The sequence below is a fragment of the Typopeltis vanoorti genome, chromosome 14, assembly GCF_054136105.1.
Source record: "Typopeltis vanoorti isolate ZY-2024b chromosome 14, IOZ_Tvanoo_1.0, whole genome shotgun sequence".
Lineage (NCBI taxonomy): Eukaryota > Metazoa > Arthropoda > Arachnida > Uropygi > Thelyphonidae > Typopeltis > Typopeltis vanoorti.
In genome coordinates, this window is record NC_143562.1 from 96,646,923 (window position 1) to 96,664,038 (window position 17,116).

The 17,116-nt window shown below is 38.0% G+C and overlaps 1 protein-coding gene across 1 annotated transcript in view; it reads right to left on the reverse strand.

Annotated features, from left to right (window-relative positions):
- LOC150099788 (lipid storage droplets surface-binding protein 2-like) overlaps positions 1–17,116 on the reverse strand; it is a 119,454-nt gene that overhangs the window by 17,725 nt on the left and 84,613 nt on the right. The window contains exon 8 of the mRNA XM_090403579.1: positions 6,257–6,406. Within this exon, the coding sequence (XP_090259705.1) occupies positions 6,257–6,406 (150 nt within the window). The remainder of the gene's footprint in view (positions 1–6,256; positions 6,407–17,116) is intronic.

The following is a 17,116-nucleotide window of genomic DNA, read 5'->3' on the forward strand; positions in this document are numbered from 1 at the left end:
ATAGTAAAAGTGAATAAGGTAAATATATTGGAGGGGGGGAGAGAGATTCATGTGTGCATATATGCATATGCACAAAAGTCAACATTAATACAATCAAAACAATACACTATAAATCATAATGATATTGTTTTGATTATGTAACTCAGTGGATGTGAAAAAATATTTTTTGTGAAAAATGTAAATTAACCTGTCATGAATACATTGAGAGGTTTGAGTATATTCTACACATTAGCGAATATTTTTTCATGCTATACACCGTATCTGTATGCATATTTAAGCGAATATTATTATTATTATTATTATTATTCAGGCCTCCAAGGAGTCAAAAGACTCATCAAGGGAGGACCTCCCTAAGACATAAAGTCTGTCAAGACTCATCGAGGGGAGGGCCCCCCCCTGAGAAACACAAAGTCTATCATACCACTCTTTAAACTCACTGACCGTTCTCGCTCCCACCACTCCATCAGGCAGTGCATTCCACGGCTCAACCACCCTCCACACAAAGAAACCACTCCTTACCCTCTTGCTCACAGTTTCCTTTCGTAACTTCCAGGGATGGCCTCTTGTCATCACTCCTTCCCGCTGTTCAACCAAGCAAAAGAACTCCCCAGTGTCAACCCTGTAACCACCTCTCAACAGTTTAAAAGTCTCAATCATATCACCTCTCCTTCTTCTATCCACTAAACTCTGCAGTCTACATTCTCTCAGCCGATCCTCATAACTATCCTTGTACAGTCCTGAAACCATCTTTGTCATCCGTCTTTGTATCCTTTCCACAGTTAATTTATCCCCTTCAAATCCTGGGGACCAAATCTGAGAACAATAGTCCAAGTGTGGTCTGATCAGAGACTTATACAACGGAATGATAACCCTCTTATCTCTGCAGGTCAGTGTCCTTCTCATAATAGCAGCAATCCTCTGTGTTACCTTCACCACCTTTGCAATATGTCCCCTAAACTTCAGGTTTCTATCAATCATCAACCCCAGATCTCTTGTCTCCCCTACTTCCTCCAGTATAACTCCTCCCATAGAGTATGCAGCATCCCATCGATGTTTCCCAAACCTCAAGACCTTACATTTTGCTGCATTAAACTGACACCCCCATTCATTTGCCCATCTATCTAGCTTATTTAAATCCTCTTGCAGAGCTACCACATCTGCATTATTACTAATAATCCTTCCCAGCTTCACATCATCTGCAAATAACTGAATATCCCCCTGCAATCCACTGGCTATGTCATTGATATAAAGGTTAAACAATATACTTCCTAGTACTGAGCCCTGTGGGACCCCACTTGTAACCCTCTTCCTCCTGGAAACTGCTCCATCATACACAACTCTCTGATACCTATCAGACAGCCAATCCTGAATCCAGTTGACCAATCTGACATCCAGACCCATGTGCTGCAACTTAAATATCAGCTTATCATGTGGCACCCTGTCAAATGCCTTCGCCAAGTCTAAGAAAATTGATATATATGCCTTTCCCTCATCTAATGTTCTTGTAACTTTATTATAAAAGGCTAGCATATTGCTAAAACAAGAGCGTCCTTTCACAAATCCATGTTGATTCTCACAGATAACATTACCCTCATCTGCCCAATGCTGTATACTGTCCCTCACTACTTTCTCCAAGATCTTAACAACTACTGATGACACACAGACTGGCCTATAATTAGACACTTCCAGTCTGTTACCACCCTTATGCAATGGCACTATCTTACCTTCCTTCCATTCCCTGGGCACCTTTGCCAAAGCCAGACTTTCATTGAAAAGCCACGTTAAAGGCACTGTCAATTCCCTAGCACATTCTCTCAAAACTCATGGTGAAATACCATCCAGTCCCACAGCTTTACTGACATCCAGAGTACTCAGTATCTGAAACACACTCTCCTCCTGTACCTCCAGACCTCAAACCAGTCCTATCCCTCTAGCATTAAAACTGACTCCTCTAGGATGAAATACTCCAATAAAGTGTTCATTGAACAATTCCACTATGTCCTCTGCATCAGTCACTCTATTCCCATTTTTATCCCACAATATCATTCTTCCACAGTCATTTCTCCTCCTACTGGCCACATAGCTAAAAAATTCCCTAGGATTTTCTTTGGATCTTAGAGCCAATCTCCTCTCATATTCCAGTTTCGCTTTCCTTACCACACTAGTCACTCTTCTGGCCTGTGTCTTATATTCCTCATGCATCTCTTCACCTGTCTCCTTATATCTCTTCCATAGCCTCTTTTTCGCATGCAATTCCTGTTTAATATTGTTTGTCATCCACTTTACTCCAAATTGCGTCCTCTTCTTCACTCGTGGTATACAACTTACCATTGCTGATAACAAATATTCTTTCACAATTTCCCACTCACTAGTGATATCCCGGCCTTCCAATTCCTCCCTCCATGAAACTTCCCGAAGTTGACGTCTAAGACTATTATAATCACCTGCCTTATAATTCCACATAAGTTCCCGCCTCTTTGATACTCCTGCATGTCTATTCATTTTCCAAGTCAACACCATATGGTCACTCTCTCCAACTGGTGGGAGAGATGTCAACTCAGTTATTATTAACTCTTCTGATGCTATAACCAAATCCAAAACTTTTGAACCTCTTGTTCCCTCTGTTACATGTTGCCTAAGACATTTGTCCCTCAAGAATTCTAGAAATTCCATTCCCCTATTGCTACATGCATCTTCGTCTCTCCAATTTATACTACTGAAGTTAAAATCTCCCATAACAATCATTCTTCTTGCACTTGCCAAACTTAGCTGTCTAAACATCTCCTGGTCCCCATCCTCTGTGCTCCTGGGTCTGTAGCAACACCCCACTAAATATCCTGTCTTGCCTACCTCTACCTCACACCATACGCTCTCAAAATCATTTGTCTCACTTCCTTCCAAATTCTCCACTCTTAGAGGACATAGGTCATCACTTATCATAAGCAGTACCCCACCACCACGCTTTCCCCTCCTATCCTGACGAAAAATGCTATACCCAGCGACTTCTATTCCTGTTGTTATATCCCCTTCTGTCAACCACGTCTCAGTGATCGCAATAATTTTTGGCCAGGCAGATGCTATCTGCGCCACCAATTCCTCTCCCTTATTCCGGATACTCCTGGCATTAGTATAAAGCATATAAATGCCATTGTTTCTATACCCAGCATTATCCCTTCTAGACTCCACTGGGCTCAGTGTTACCTGACATTGTCTCCCTTCTCCCAAGTATCCATTCCCACAAGAGGCCACCCCTGCTATCATCCTCCCTGGGACACACTGACTCGTTCAGAACAGCAATCTCTCCAGATGCCTACGTCCTTCCTCATTCAAATGTAAACGGTCTCTCACATACAATTCCTCTCTTTCCTCAAACGCACTCCAAGCATCCACATATACCAGTCCTCTCTTGTCACACATTCTCGCTATTATGCCATTCAATATCATCGCTCTTCTGCTCAGCTCATCATTATCATACTTAGGCAACACGCACAGTATTTTTCCTCTCTCTGTCTTCTTCCATACAGTCTCAAGCAAAAATCTCATATCTCTCGCTGCCCGACTTACATTACTACTCAAGTCATTCGTTCCTACCATCACAATCATCTCATCCACCCTTTCACCTCTCTTAATTGCCATAGCCACCCTTTCTATTGTTCCTCCTGGCAAACACTCCTCACGCATCCTATCTTGAACACCACGGATCATTGAGTTGCCATACATTATACCTCTTACCATTCCCTCGCTCCTATTGTTTCCATTCTCTCCTCTTCTTTCATTCCCATACCTCTCTCTTCTACTGTTTCCATTCTCTCCTCTTCTAGCACTCCCATACATCTCTCTCATTCCATCTCTCCTACCGTTTCCATTCTCTCCTCTTCTAGCACTTCCATATCCCTCTCTCATTCTGTCTCTCCTACTACTGTTTCCATCCTCTCGTCTTCTAGCATTCCCATACCTCTCTCTCATTCCATCTCTCCTACCGTTTCCATTCTCTCCTCTTCTAGCACTTCCATATCTCTCTCTCATTCCGTCTCTCCTACTGTTTCCATCCTCTTGTCTGCTAGCATTCCCATACCTCTCTCTCATTCCCTCTCTTCTACTGTTTCCATTCTCTCCTCTTCTAGCACCCCCATACCTCTCACTCATACTCCCTAAATTCTCTCTCTCTCCTACTCTGATTCGCCTTGCATTTATCTCTTCCATTCTCCTAATCTTATCTTTCATACTTCTGCTCTCATTCACAAGACATTCCACCTCCTCTTTCAACTCATCTATCTCCCTCTGCAGGTCAGTCACTCTTAATCTAAATTCACTCTCCCAAACAAAACCATCTCCTAAACTTTCACAGTCACTCACACCTTCCACACTATCAACTATTATTTTCTCATTCTCTCCTATCACACTACTTGTCTTCCTACATTCATTCCCCGTTCCTGGAGCAACAAAGTCGGATATCGATATATCTAATGTACTTATTTCCTCCAACTGCCTGCATTTTGCGCACATACGCTCTCCACTCTCTTTAACAAGCCACATATGTAATTCCCGAGACGCATACATGCCGCAAGTACTGCATACCACAAAGTCCCTTATGATATTGCTAATAATTGAGTTCTTAATTGGCGGAGGACTTGCCGTTATGCCACTTGCGACTGCTGCTGAATCCACCATCATTCCTTACTGCCGAGTAGCGTAATCTTCAATAATTATTCAATTAATAAATAAGAGGAAAAAAAAAGTACAAACATCAGAACATTTAAGTACTAAATATAATTAAATAAAATGAAATATAACTAAATACAGTAACTTAGCTTCGTTTTGTCTTCCACCGTTATGCGTTCGATTCCGACAGTACCTACCAAAATATATTATATCGCGACAGCAACTAACTTCCAAAAAACAACCACTGAAGTACACTCGTATTCAGAGAAACAATTTAGCACTCAAAAACGTAGAAAAACGGGGGAAAAAGCGGACTATTCACCGATTAAAAATCACTTTCTTCTGCACAGCTCAAATTCACCGCCACGTGCTACCAACTGTAGCTGAATGTTTCTGTCACTTTCCTCAGTTCAAATTTTATTTCTGATGAAGAAATATGGTCTTTTTTCAAGCAGAGCTGAGTTAGCCAGTCTTAAATTGAGATAGAGTGATGTATTCTTTCCAGAATATGGGTATTTCATCCTACTGAATAAGAAAATTGTCCCACTAACCCATGCAATCAACACCTACAGCACATTACAGAAAAAGGAATAACCACCCTATCCTATTGAAAATCAATTTATGAAAGCCATCTCCTTGAAAATCACAGATATTGGGTGTAATACATAAATGGAAGATGATGCAAATAGGCATAAAGAGGAATAAAACAAAAAAAAAAAAACAAAAAAAAATGATATACTTATTTACACCTCTTTGCAGAAAGAACAAGAGAAAATAACATATATCACAGTATGTTTCCCAAAAGTCATTAATCTACTACACAATTGGCACTATGGAGATAAGATTACCTATTAAACTGGCCTAGTGAAATTAACATAGGAAAGTCAAGTTGCATTCCTGCCATTCAATTTAGTACATAGTTTTAGACTGAATGAATGCTGCACGATAAAATTCTCAATGTTATATGAAACAAACAGATTTGAGACTATGCATATAGAGTGAAGTATCTTTTCATGCTTTGGTCAATTATCTTAAAAAAACCTACAAACACACATGCACTTTTTTTTTTTTTTTTTCAGTTTTGAACATGCAGCAGAAGTCTTGCTAATGAACAAGCTGTGCAAACCATAATTTTTATTAATTTATTTTTTTTTCATTTTTAATTGTTTCTGTTTTTGTTTTTTTTGAGCAATGTTTAATTCAACAAATTACCTTCAGTGATCATTTTTTATATATTCCATAAACTTTTTTTAGAGTGATATCAACTGATGTTCTTGCTGATCCCTGAAAAAAATGATACAGACAGCAAAAGGATATCATGATGTTTAGTTTTATTTAATCTTACAGTTTAACACTCTGCTAGAGATGAAGAAGTGATTTTCAACAGATACAGCACAATAGAAAGATACAAGCCTGTGTGTCATAAGAAAGTGACATTAAGCACCTATTATCAAACGAACTGAATTACTGAGCCTATCACATTTCAAGAAAGTCCCAATAATATGTGAATTACTGTATTTATATGAATGAAACTGCATACAAAAGAAAAATAAAATTTTTACAGAACTTTTCAGTAAAGAATTACTGTACATACCTGATATAGATCAACTGAAAATTTCTTTACCATACCAACTGCACTCTCCAAATTCTGTGGAAGAGACTTCAAGTATGGATTGGCATTATACCTATAAATCATCTGTTTCGTAATATGCCTGACAGCAGCAAGGATCTGCTGATTCAGATTCTAATAAAATCAAAGAATAAAGCATTTTAAAGGTATTTATGTTTAGCAAAGCAAAAGGTTATATGTTATACAGATTGCATGCAACAAATACGTATATAGTATATAGAGGGTATCTCATATAAATAAAAACAAATGCATATTAATAATACATTTTTTTCACATTATTCTATAGTTAAGGATTAAGAGAGGCAACAAGACTAACCGAAGATGAGAAAGTACAAATCATCTTAATGTGCAGTTTATGCTCTGCAAGAAACAGAACTAATGATTTTGACAAGGCTCATCCAAACTGCAAATCTTAAAATTCTTCTTCTTATGGATGAAGTGATAGATTAGGTGTTAGGTAATAATCATGCAAAATCTTTGATACTGGGTTTCTGATAAACCCATTTATAGTCAACTCTTACTGCCAAGTCGTAAGGGTCACAGGAAAACTAATTATAATCAATAATTCAATGTAGAGAATTTTCTTTAGAACAGTTTTGTTCCTATGGGATTTGTCCAGGATTTTTCAGTAGTGTATTATAGAAATAGAGTTTGATATAAAAGTACTTTTTGTATTAAGAGTTGAGTGTAGATGGCAGCATGCATAGTACAGTGATCTTTGGGAGTAATAGTTTGTGTGAAATATGGGGACCAATAACTGCTGATCACTTTTTTTTTTTTCTAAGACATCTGAATGTGAAAGGCACTTTATTTTGAAATGGTTTCAATGTGGTGCATGCTTTCATTATATACAGTAAAGATTGGCCTCCAAAGTTACTTGATTTGTCACTTATGGTGTGAATTGAAAAGTGTGTAGCATACACAAAATATTTGTAGCACCAACCACTCTTTTCAGAGTGGTTGGTGCTACAAAAGATTGTTCAGAAAAAAAAAGCTGAAATCATGAAGTTAATCATGATTTTCTAGATAGAAAACAAATCTGTCAAAATAAGAATAGCCAGCAATATTGGATAAATTATTGGAATAAAGTAAATTTTTAAATCTTTTTATGCTGTGTTTGGCTCCCTATGTTCCTTATTTCATCACATTTGTGTTTAAGTTTAAGGTTCCTTATTCAAAAGCTTGGAATTTAAAGATTTATATCAAGATTTCTGGATAATACAGTAATTCATCTGTTTGGCTTATTTAGTCAGTAAATGAAAATATGAATTTTTTAGTTTTTATATTGTAGCTGATGATGATGATTAACATATCAGAGGTAGAATAATAATGTCTCTAATAAAAATACACCATAAATCAAGTCATCATGACTGTATATTCTGGTACTACAATTTAAAAAATGATGAGTGTACCCCCCCCCCCCCCAAACGGTTTCAATGTGATGGTGGTGCATGCCTAGATGTAAAGATTAGCCTCTATATATTGTTTTGTTTTTAGTTTTTCTTTGTTTGATAAAGATACCCGTGTATCATCTTCTTTCACTATGCCTTATACGATGCTAAACGGGGTCGGCACACCAATCTTTAACCTTCCTCTTCCAAGTTCTCTGGTCCAAGGCGTTCTTCGGACTCCATCCTTTCTCCCTAAGATCCTCTGTCACCTTATCCCTCCACCTGAGCTTGGGCCTGCCTCTTTTCCTCCTTCCCTCCAACTCCATATACTCCACTCGTTTACCAACATACTCCTCACCCTTCCTCTCTACATGTCCGAACCACCTCAGCCTACTTTCTTGTATCTTCTTGCCAATTGGTCCCACCTTAACCATCCCTCTGATGTACTCATTCCTTATCCTGTCCTTCTTTGTCACACCACTCATCCATCTCAACATCCGCATCTCCGCTACCTCCATCTTCTTCTCCTGTGCCTTTGTTATAGGCCACGTCTCCGCGCCATGGAGCATCGCCGGCCTCACCACCATCTTATACAGCTTTCCTTTCCTCTTACAACTCACTCTCTTGTCGCACAGGACCCCGCTCATCTTCCTCCAATTCATCCAACCGCATGTTATTCGGTGCTGTATTTCCTCATCCAAGACAATTCCTCTTGACAACCGACCCAAGGTACGTGAATTTCTTCTCTGAAATTAGCCTTTCACCCTGAAGTCGTATGACCATATCCTCATCACTCCCCGTTGACATATATTCGGTCTTCTCCCAGTTAATTCTCATGCCTCTCTCCTCCAATACCTTTCTCTACTCTTCCAGGGTATTTTCAAGCTTCTCTCGGGATGATTCACATAGAACAATGTCCATATTCTAGACATCTTCATTGCCATCATTAAATTCTTGACATACTTCATGGGGTGTACAGGATCTTATGATAGTACTACATGAAAAGGTACATCATTACAAACTTCCTATCAACAAATACCCTTGTATACTGAAATTTAAAAAAATGCACAAGTTACATGAAGATTTACAAATGGATGTACTAGTAGAGGATGTCAAGAAGTAGGCACCATGGAGCATGCTGTTTGCCAAAGATTTACAAACTTCCTATCAACAAATACTCTCATATACTGAAATTTAAAAAAATGCACAAGTTACATGAAGATTTGATTTAAATGTCCATATTCTAGACATCTTCATTACCATCATTAAATTCTTGACATACCTCACGGGGTGTGCAGGATCTTATGATAGTACTACATGAAAAGGTACATCATTACAAACTTCCTATCAACAATTTTCCTCCAGATTAGCCTGCTATCTGTCAACATTCCAATATTATCAGATCTTATATTTCTGTCTTCTAAGGCATGTTTTACTGTATCAATCCATTTACATCTTGGTCTTCCTCTGGGTCTTTTTTTTTGCCATCCTCACAAAGAACATGTGTTTAGCTAATCTTTCCTCTCTCATTCTGTTTAAGTGGCCATACCACCTGAGATTAGCTTTGCTAACGCATTCCTGAATGATAACAATGTCAAGCTAATATCCTTGTTTTTAATATGATTATGCCATTGAGGCCATATATTCACTCCCCTAATTTTTCTCAGAATTCTCATATCTGTGGTGTCCAGTCTGTCCTGTCTATCATCAAGAGTTTTATTTCTAATTCAGCTCTCAGATCTGTATAAGTTAAAACTGGTTTGAACACAGTCTTGTATACAGTTAGTTTAGTGTTTTGACCAAACTCTCTCTCTTATTCCATATAAATTTATTCAGCTGACTTCTTACTACACTAGCTTTGCTGATTCTACTGTCTATTTCCAGATTTAATTTGCCATCTTCACTAAAAAGTGTGCCTAAACAGCTGAAATGTTTTCAATATTCCTGCCTATTTTCATTGTCTTTTTGCTGATTTTCATATCAAATTTATTACAGCAGTTATTCAGTTTGGTCAGAGAATTCTGCAAACCTCTCCTGGATTTATTTAAAAGTATAACATCATCTGCATAAATTAAAGAGCTGAGATTACCATCTCCAATCAAAGCATCTTTCTGTATTTCTTTCAATTCTAACTGCTGATTTACAATTCAAATAGAGACTATGTATTGCTTGATATCATGTCCTATTAACACCACATAACTGGAGAGTTTTTGAACAGCTTTCCTCTTGGCACCTTCTTGTATCTCCTTTCCAGATCTATAAAACTCTTAAATACAGATCCCTGTTATATTATCATGATTTATCAACTATTTGTCTTAAAGTGAAAATCTGATCCTAACAACCTCTGTTTGGCCTGAACCCAACTTTTTCATCTTCAAGATTATTATTATTATTATTATTATTATTATTACCCAAGACCTCATGGAGTCAAAGACTCATCTGGGAGGTCCTTTTATCACACACACATCTCATCATACTGTGTCTTAAACACACTCAAACTCCTTGCAGACACCACACTCTCAGGCAAGGCATTCCAATCATTCACAACTCTGCACGAAAAAAACCTGCCTCTCACTCCCCTACTCACACCCTCTTTATACAGTTTCCAGGGATAACTCTGGTTCTCCTCTGATCTCCCACTATTCTCTGTAGAACTTCTCCACCATTAATCTTATAACAACCCTTTACCAACTTGTAGGTCTCTATCATATCTCCCCTCTTCCTTCTCTCCACCAGACTCTGCAAATTACATCTTCTCAATCTTTCCTCATACTCAACATTCTAGAGGTCAGAAACTACCTTAGTCAGTCGCCTTTGGACCATTTCCAACATCTCTTCATCCTTCTGAAAACCCAGTGACCAAATCTGGGCACAATAGTCCATGTGTGGCCTAATCAAAGCCTTATACAATGGAACAAGAATCTCCCTACTTCTACACGTCAGTGTCCTCCGCATCATTCCCAGAAGTCTTTGTGTTGTCTTCACAATTTTGGTGATGTGTCCCCTAAATTTTAGATCCTTATCCACTATCACCCCCAGGTCTCTTATTTCCTCTACCTCCAACAATATATTTTCACCAAGCATAAATTCTGCATCCCATTTTTGTTTTCCAAATTTTAAAACCTCACATTTTGCAACATCAAACTCACATCCCCATGTGCTTGCCCAATCACTCAATTTATTCAAGTCTTCTTGCAAGGCCACAACATCTTCACTACTCTTTATGGTTCATCCCAACTTTGCATCATCTGCAAACAAATGAATATCTCCATCCAAATCTTTGCCAATATCATTAATATACAAGTTAAATAGTAATGGTCCTAAAACAGACCCCTGAGGCACTCCACTAGTGACTTTCCTTTTCCAGGAAAGTCACTAGTGGATATTATTACCTATCAGATAGCCAGTCTCCAATCCAATGCACTAATCTAATATCCAACCCCATCTGCTCTAGTTTGACTGTCAACTTATCATGAGGTACTATATCAAAAGCTTTTGCAAAATCCAAGTATATTACTGTGTATCCTTCTCCTGTGTCCAAGGAAGCAGTCACTTTATTGTAATAAGTAAGTAGATTACTAAAACATGACCTCCCTTTAGTAAATCCATGCTGTCCATCAAAGATTATACCATTGTTGTCAACCAAACTCTGGATCCTAGTTCTCACAAGCTTCTCCAACAACTTAACCACAACACCTGACACAGAGATAGGCCTATAGTTTGATGCTTGAGTTCGATCACCTCCTTTATGAAGTAGCACAATCTTGCCCTCCTTCCACTCTTTAGGAACTTGACCAAGTGCAAGACTTGTATTAAAAAAATATGTCAAGGCAGGTGTCAGCTCTCTGGCACAGTCCTTCAGAATATGCGGTGATATATTATCAAGTCCCACAGCCTTATTTACATCTAGTTTACTCAACTCCCCAAACACTTCTTGCTCACTTACAGTCAGTCTCTCCTCCCCATCATCAACTGCTCTCAATCTCTCCATGAAGTCACATTCACAAGATTGAAAAATCTTTATGAACTGCTCATTAAGTATCTCCACCACACATTCTGCAACAGCTGTCTTTATACCATTTCCTCCAATCAATGTCATCCTTCCATAATCATTCTTTCTTTTGCTGGCTACATATCGAAAGAACTCCCTAGGATTCTTTTTGGCTTCATTAGCTCACTGCTGTCCATACCTCTCTTTAGCTACTCTCACCAACCAAGTCAGCCTCCTTGCCTGGTCTTTGTAGACCTCATGAAATTGGTTACTTCCACTTCTCTTATGCTGCCTCCACAATGCCCTTTTTCTCTGTATTGCATGCTTAATCTCTTTATTCATCCATCTCACACCTACCTTATTTAACCTTCTCACCCTTGGAATACATTTAGACATTGCATCTACTAGATAGTTTTTGAAAATCCCCCAAGCTGCATTGATCTCCTTTCCAGCTAACTCCTCATTCCATGCTACACCTGCAAGCTGTCTCCTGAGCTCTTCATAATCACCCCCCTTCCATATATACCCTTTTCTCACAGGGGCCCTTGCACTGCTGGCAACCACCCAGATAATCACCTCATGGTCACTTTCACCAATTGGTGGATGATTTGACACCTCATTTATAATTACATCCTTTGATGAGATGACCAAATCCAAGACCCTTAATCCTCGTGTGCCCTCTGTTACATACTGTTTGAGGTAGTTATCCCTCAAAAACTCAAGAAACTCATTTTCTTTACTTCCAGTTGCTATCTCTTCATTCCAGTCTGTATTGCCATAATTAAAATCACCCTTTTCTTATTTGCTTGGCTAATTTGACTATACATTTCACTATCACCACCATCCACATTACCAGGTCTATAACAACATCCCACCAAGTATTTGATTCTATTCACCTCTATCTCACACCATACTGCCTCAAAACCACTGGCCCTATTTCCCTCTTGCATCTCTACCTTGTTCCCTATCATCAATAGCACCCCCCCCTCCCTTTTTACCCCTTCTATCCTCACGAAACACATCATACCTTTCCATCGCTATTCCTGTCAGGATGTCGTCCTCATCTAACCATGTCTCACTTATTCCAACAATCTCTGGGTGCACAGATGCAATTAGTGCAACCATTTCATCCGCCTTGTTTCTTATGCTTCTAGCATTGGTATACAAACACAACAACTCATTTCTGGATCTACAGCTAGTTCCACTGACACCACTCACTCGATGTGATCTCTCCATGCTAGACTGGGGCCATTTCCCTTTCTGCTTCTTCATTTTAGAACCCTTTTCAATTCCATCTGTTTCCTCTTGATCCCAGGTCATCCCATTTCTTTGAGGTAGTTATCTCGAAGAAATGGGATGACCTAAATTTTCCACCACAGTTTTTCTTAACTGTTTCTCAAGAATACTTACATGAATCTTACCAGGAACACTCAGCAGAGAAACTTCTCTGTAATTCAGTTTTTATTTCCCTATGAGTACTCTACTCCAATCATCTGGAATTCGATACTCTGACCAGGAAAACATTACTGTCGATAATAACATAGTCAATGAGGCTATGTTATTATCATATTATCATTAAATAACATAGTCCATGTGAATTTGTGCCCATTTATATGTTGAAATATGGTGTTAATAATAACTAGTCCATGTCCTGAGGAGAAATCTAATAGATACCATTATTATTAGCTTTGCTCTTTTCTCCAAATTTTCCTAAATCATTCTTATATGACTGGTAATCATTTTCTTTTCTGCTGTTTAGATCTCCAACAAGGACCAACTTTTTCTTTTTTGTTGTGTCAGCTGCTTTCTCCAGCACCTTGAAAATTCCTCCACTTCTTCCTTAGTAGAACCCTTTGTGGGCCATAAGCACAAATCTTATTGTCCAGTTCCCCATTCTGATATTAGCCCACATCACTCTACTTGATATTGCCTAACATTCAAGAAGATTATCCTCATATTTAGTGTTTAATATTATAGTTACACATTCTTTTCACTGATTGTTATTTCCTGAATATAACATCTTGCAATTGTTGCTTAGAAAGATTTCACCTGTTTTTGTCTTCTTTGTTTCAGTAACCTATTATGTCAATCTGGTACTTATCTAATTCTTTTGCTAGTTCCATTTCTTTTCCATTGATATTTCTTATGTTGATGGTGTGCCAGAAGGCATGAAATTCCATCCTGTTGTACCATCATTTTGAGTTATGGTTTAAGCAAATAAAAATACAGTTTGGTCAGCTAAATCCCAAATTGTCAGTCCATCCTCATTCATTCATTATCCAGGTAGATATCCAACAGGGTGCGCGACGAGAAAGTGAGGATTGGACATCAGGTAGGAAGCCCTGGTAAGTTCTCTGCATTTCAAAAGGCCACGTGGAAGTCTTCTCCCAGTTATCTAGCTTTGACACTTAAGCACCCCATAACTTAGACATTAACTATTAAAATGTTATAATATTTTCATTTTTTTTAAAAATTCAGTAACATGACAGATTTTTTTAATAGCTATATATTGTTAATCTCTCATTTTAAAAGACAGTAACAGCATAAAAATATGCTTCTAATATTATTATTGTTATTATTATCCAGGCCTCCATGGAATCAAAAGACTCATCGTGGGAGGTCATTTTTAGGAAACGCAAAGTTCATCATACCATTCCTTGAACCCATGACCGTTCCTGCTCCAACCACTCTCTCAGGCATTCCACGGTACAACCACTCTCCATACAAAGAAACCACTCCTCACCCTCTTGCTCACAGCCTTCTTTCGTAACTTCCAGGGATGGCCCCTTGTCATCACTCCTTACTGCTATTCGACCAAGCAAAAGAACTAACCAATGCCTATCCCGTAACTGCCTCTCAACAGTTTAAAAGTCTTGATCATATCACCTCTCCTTCTTCTATCCACCAAACTCTGCAGTCCACATTCCCTCCACAGTCAATCCTCATAACTAACATTGTACAATCCTGAAACCATCTTTGTTATCCGCCTCTGTACCCTTTCCACAGTTAATTTATCCCCTTCAAATCCTGAGGACCAAACCTGAGAACAATAGTCTAAGTGTGGTCTGATCAGGGTCTTATACAACAGAATGATAACTCTTATCTCTGCAGGTCAGCATCCTTCTCAGTATTGCAGCAATCCTCTGGGTTACCTTCACCACCTTTGCAATATGCTCCCTGAATTTCAGTTTTCTATCAATCATCACCCCCAGATCTCTTATCTCCCCTACTTCCTCCAGTATAGCTCCTCCAATTGAGTATGCATCCTCCCATCGATGGTTCCCAAAATTCAAGACTTTACATTTTGCTGCATTAAACCGACAATTACATTCATTTGCCCATCTGTCTGGTTTATTCAAATCCTCTTGCAGGGCTGCCACATATCCACTATTACTGATAACCCTTCCCAGCTTCACATCATCTGCAAACAACTGAATATCCCTTGCAATCCATTGATATAAAGGATGAACAATACAGGTCCCAATACTGAGCCCTGTGGAACACCACTTGTAACCTTCTGCCTCTTTAATATTGTCCCACCATGCACAACTCTCTGATACCTATCAGACAGCCAATCCTGAATCCAGTTGACTAACCCAACATCTAAACCCATGTGCTGCAACTTAAATATCAGCTTATCATGTGGCACCCTGTCAAACGCCTTCGCAAAATCTAAAAAAATGGCAGTATATGCCTTTCCCTCATCAACTGCTCTTGTCACTTTATTATAAAAGTGACTTTATTATATCCTTTGAAGGTAGGTGATGACATCCACATGTATTGATATGGTGTGGCAACTGTACCAAAAGTAATGTGTTTGAGTATCCTTTCTTTCATAGTTACACAGTGATCAGTATTCATTTTTAAAAAATTATGGAGACAACTACTATGTTATAGTAAAAACTTCAGTTTAATATAAACCAAAACAATCACCTAACATTTCGAACTTCATATTAAGGTCATCTGGTGGTATAGATATATACAAAGAATCAAGCTATGTTACAATACTCATAGTGTACTAAAGTCACACTAATCTGGTCAACAGTTAACACTAATTGCCTGACCTCTGGCAAAAAACCTTACTACATCACTGCTAGACACCTGTTATCTGTTTGGTTGAAAATTATTAACATAGAGATTACTCAGATAAATTATAACAAAAACAATATTGAGAGTGGCCAGTACATTAAATAAGAGCTGAAATTATTGCATTGAGTCCTAAAGTGAGAATTTGCTGGAGAACTTGAAAAGAAGCTATGTGAGTTAATATTAAATTGAAGTTTTTACTATAACACAGTGGTTGTCTCCAAAAATTTTTAAAATAATGTGCTTGAGTATCATGGTGTTCAAAAAAGCAACCAATTTCATTCAAAAAGAATATTTTTAAGTGATACTATTATCATTTGTTGGATATAATATTCCAATATTTACTTTCTTTTGTAAAGTTATGGTACTAACAAAACTCTGTCAACATCCTAATGTTATCAAAAAAGTTTTTATTTTTTTATTTTGAATTGAAATATTTCACATTTGGAAGGCTCTCAACCTTCCAAAGACTACTGTATGGGACACTATATTCCAGAGGATGTTCAAAAACACATCAATGTTGAACTAAGAACTGAAGACTGCATATTTTTAAAGAATGCCTATCAAATTGAACTTGCAGCTGCAGTAGATTTAATGAGAAGTATCATGACTAAAGTAAAACAATTTATGTACCACATGCTAAGCAATGAATGCATTAGAAATCAGTAATAACAAAGATTCAAAATTCTCAAATGTTAATACTCAGAATCAGTTTCAAAGTTATACAATATTGCTGCAGCTAGAATATAGTGGTGTCAAAAAGACACTTGACAGGAATGATGATTATCATAACTTATGTTTTCCTTCTAATGGAAGAATCAAGATCTAGTTTTCATTAGATCCAAACCTTTCTATTAGAGAAAAGCATTCCAAGAGTGTACTTCCTTAACTTCTGGACAGTATAATGATGGAAGATTAATACTGGATGCTTTTCATGCAGTGCATTGGACTACTGTTTTTCTATTGAGGGTAGGCCATAGCTTCATTTTTTAACTTCTTAGATAACATAGTACCATATGCAGTTTAATTTTGTTTTGAAAAGATTAAGGCTTTACACATTTGGAAGGGCAATGCATTATCACAGTTCTGGATATGCAGAGTCACAGTCTGAATAGAACAATGTAGTACTAATGACAGATTGGCCAGTTTAGCACCAGTCTTTTAATTCAACTTAATAAATGTGGTATGAGCTAGACACAAACATGAAGAACTGACCAAGGGTAGGAGGAAAGTGGAACTGTTTATCTTCATTAACTCATTCAGAGATGTTTTATGTGAGGAGTGGCAATGTATTTCTTCAGAAACACATCAGAATTGGGTGCAAAGTGCCACTGTATACTATGTCAGCACAAGAAA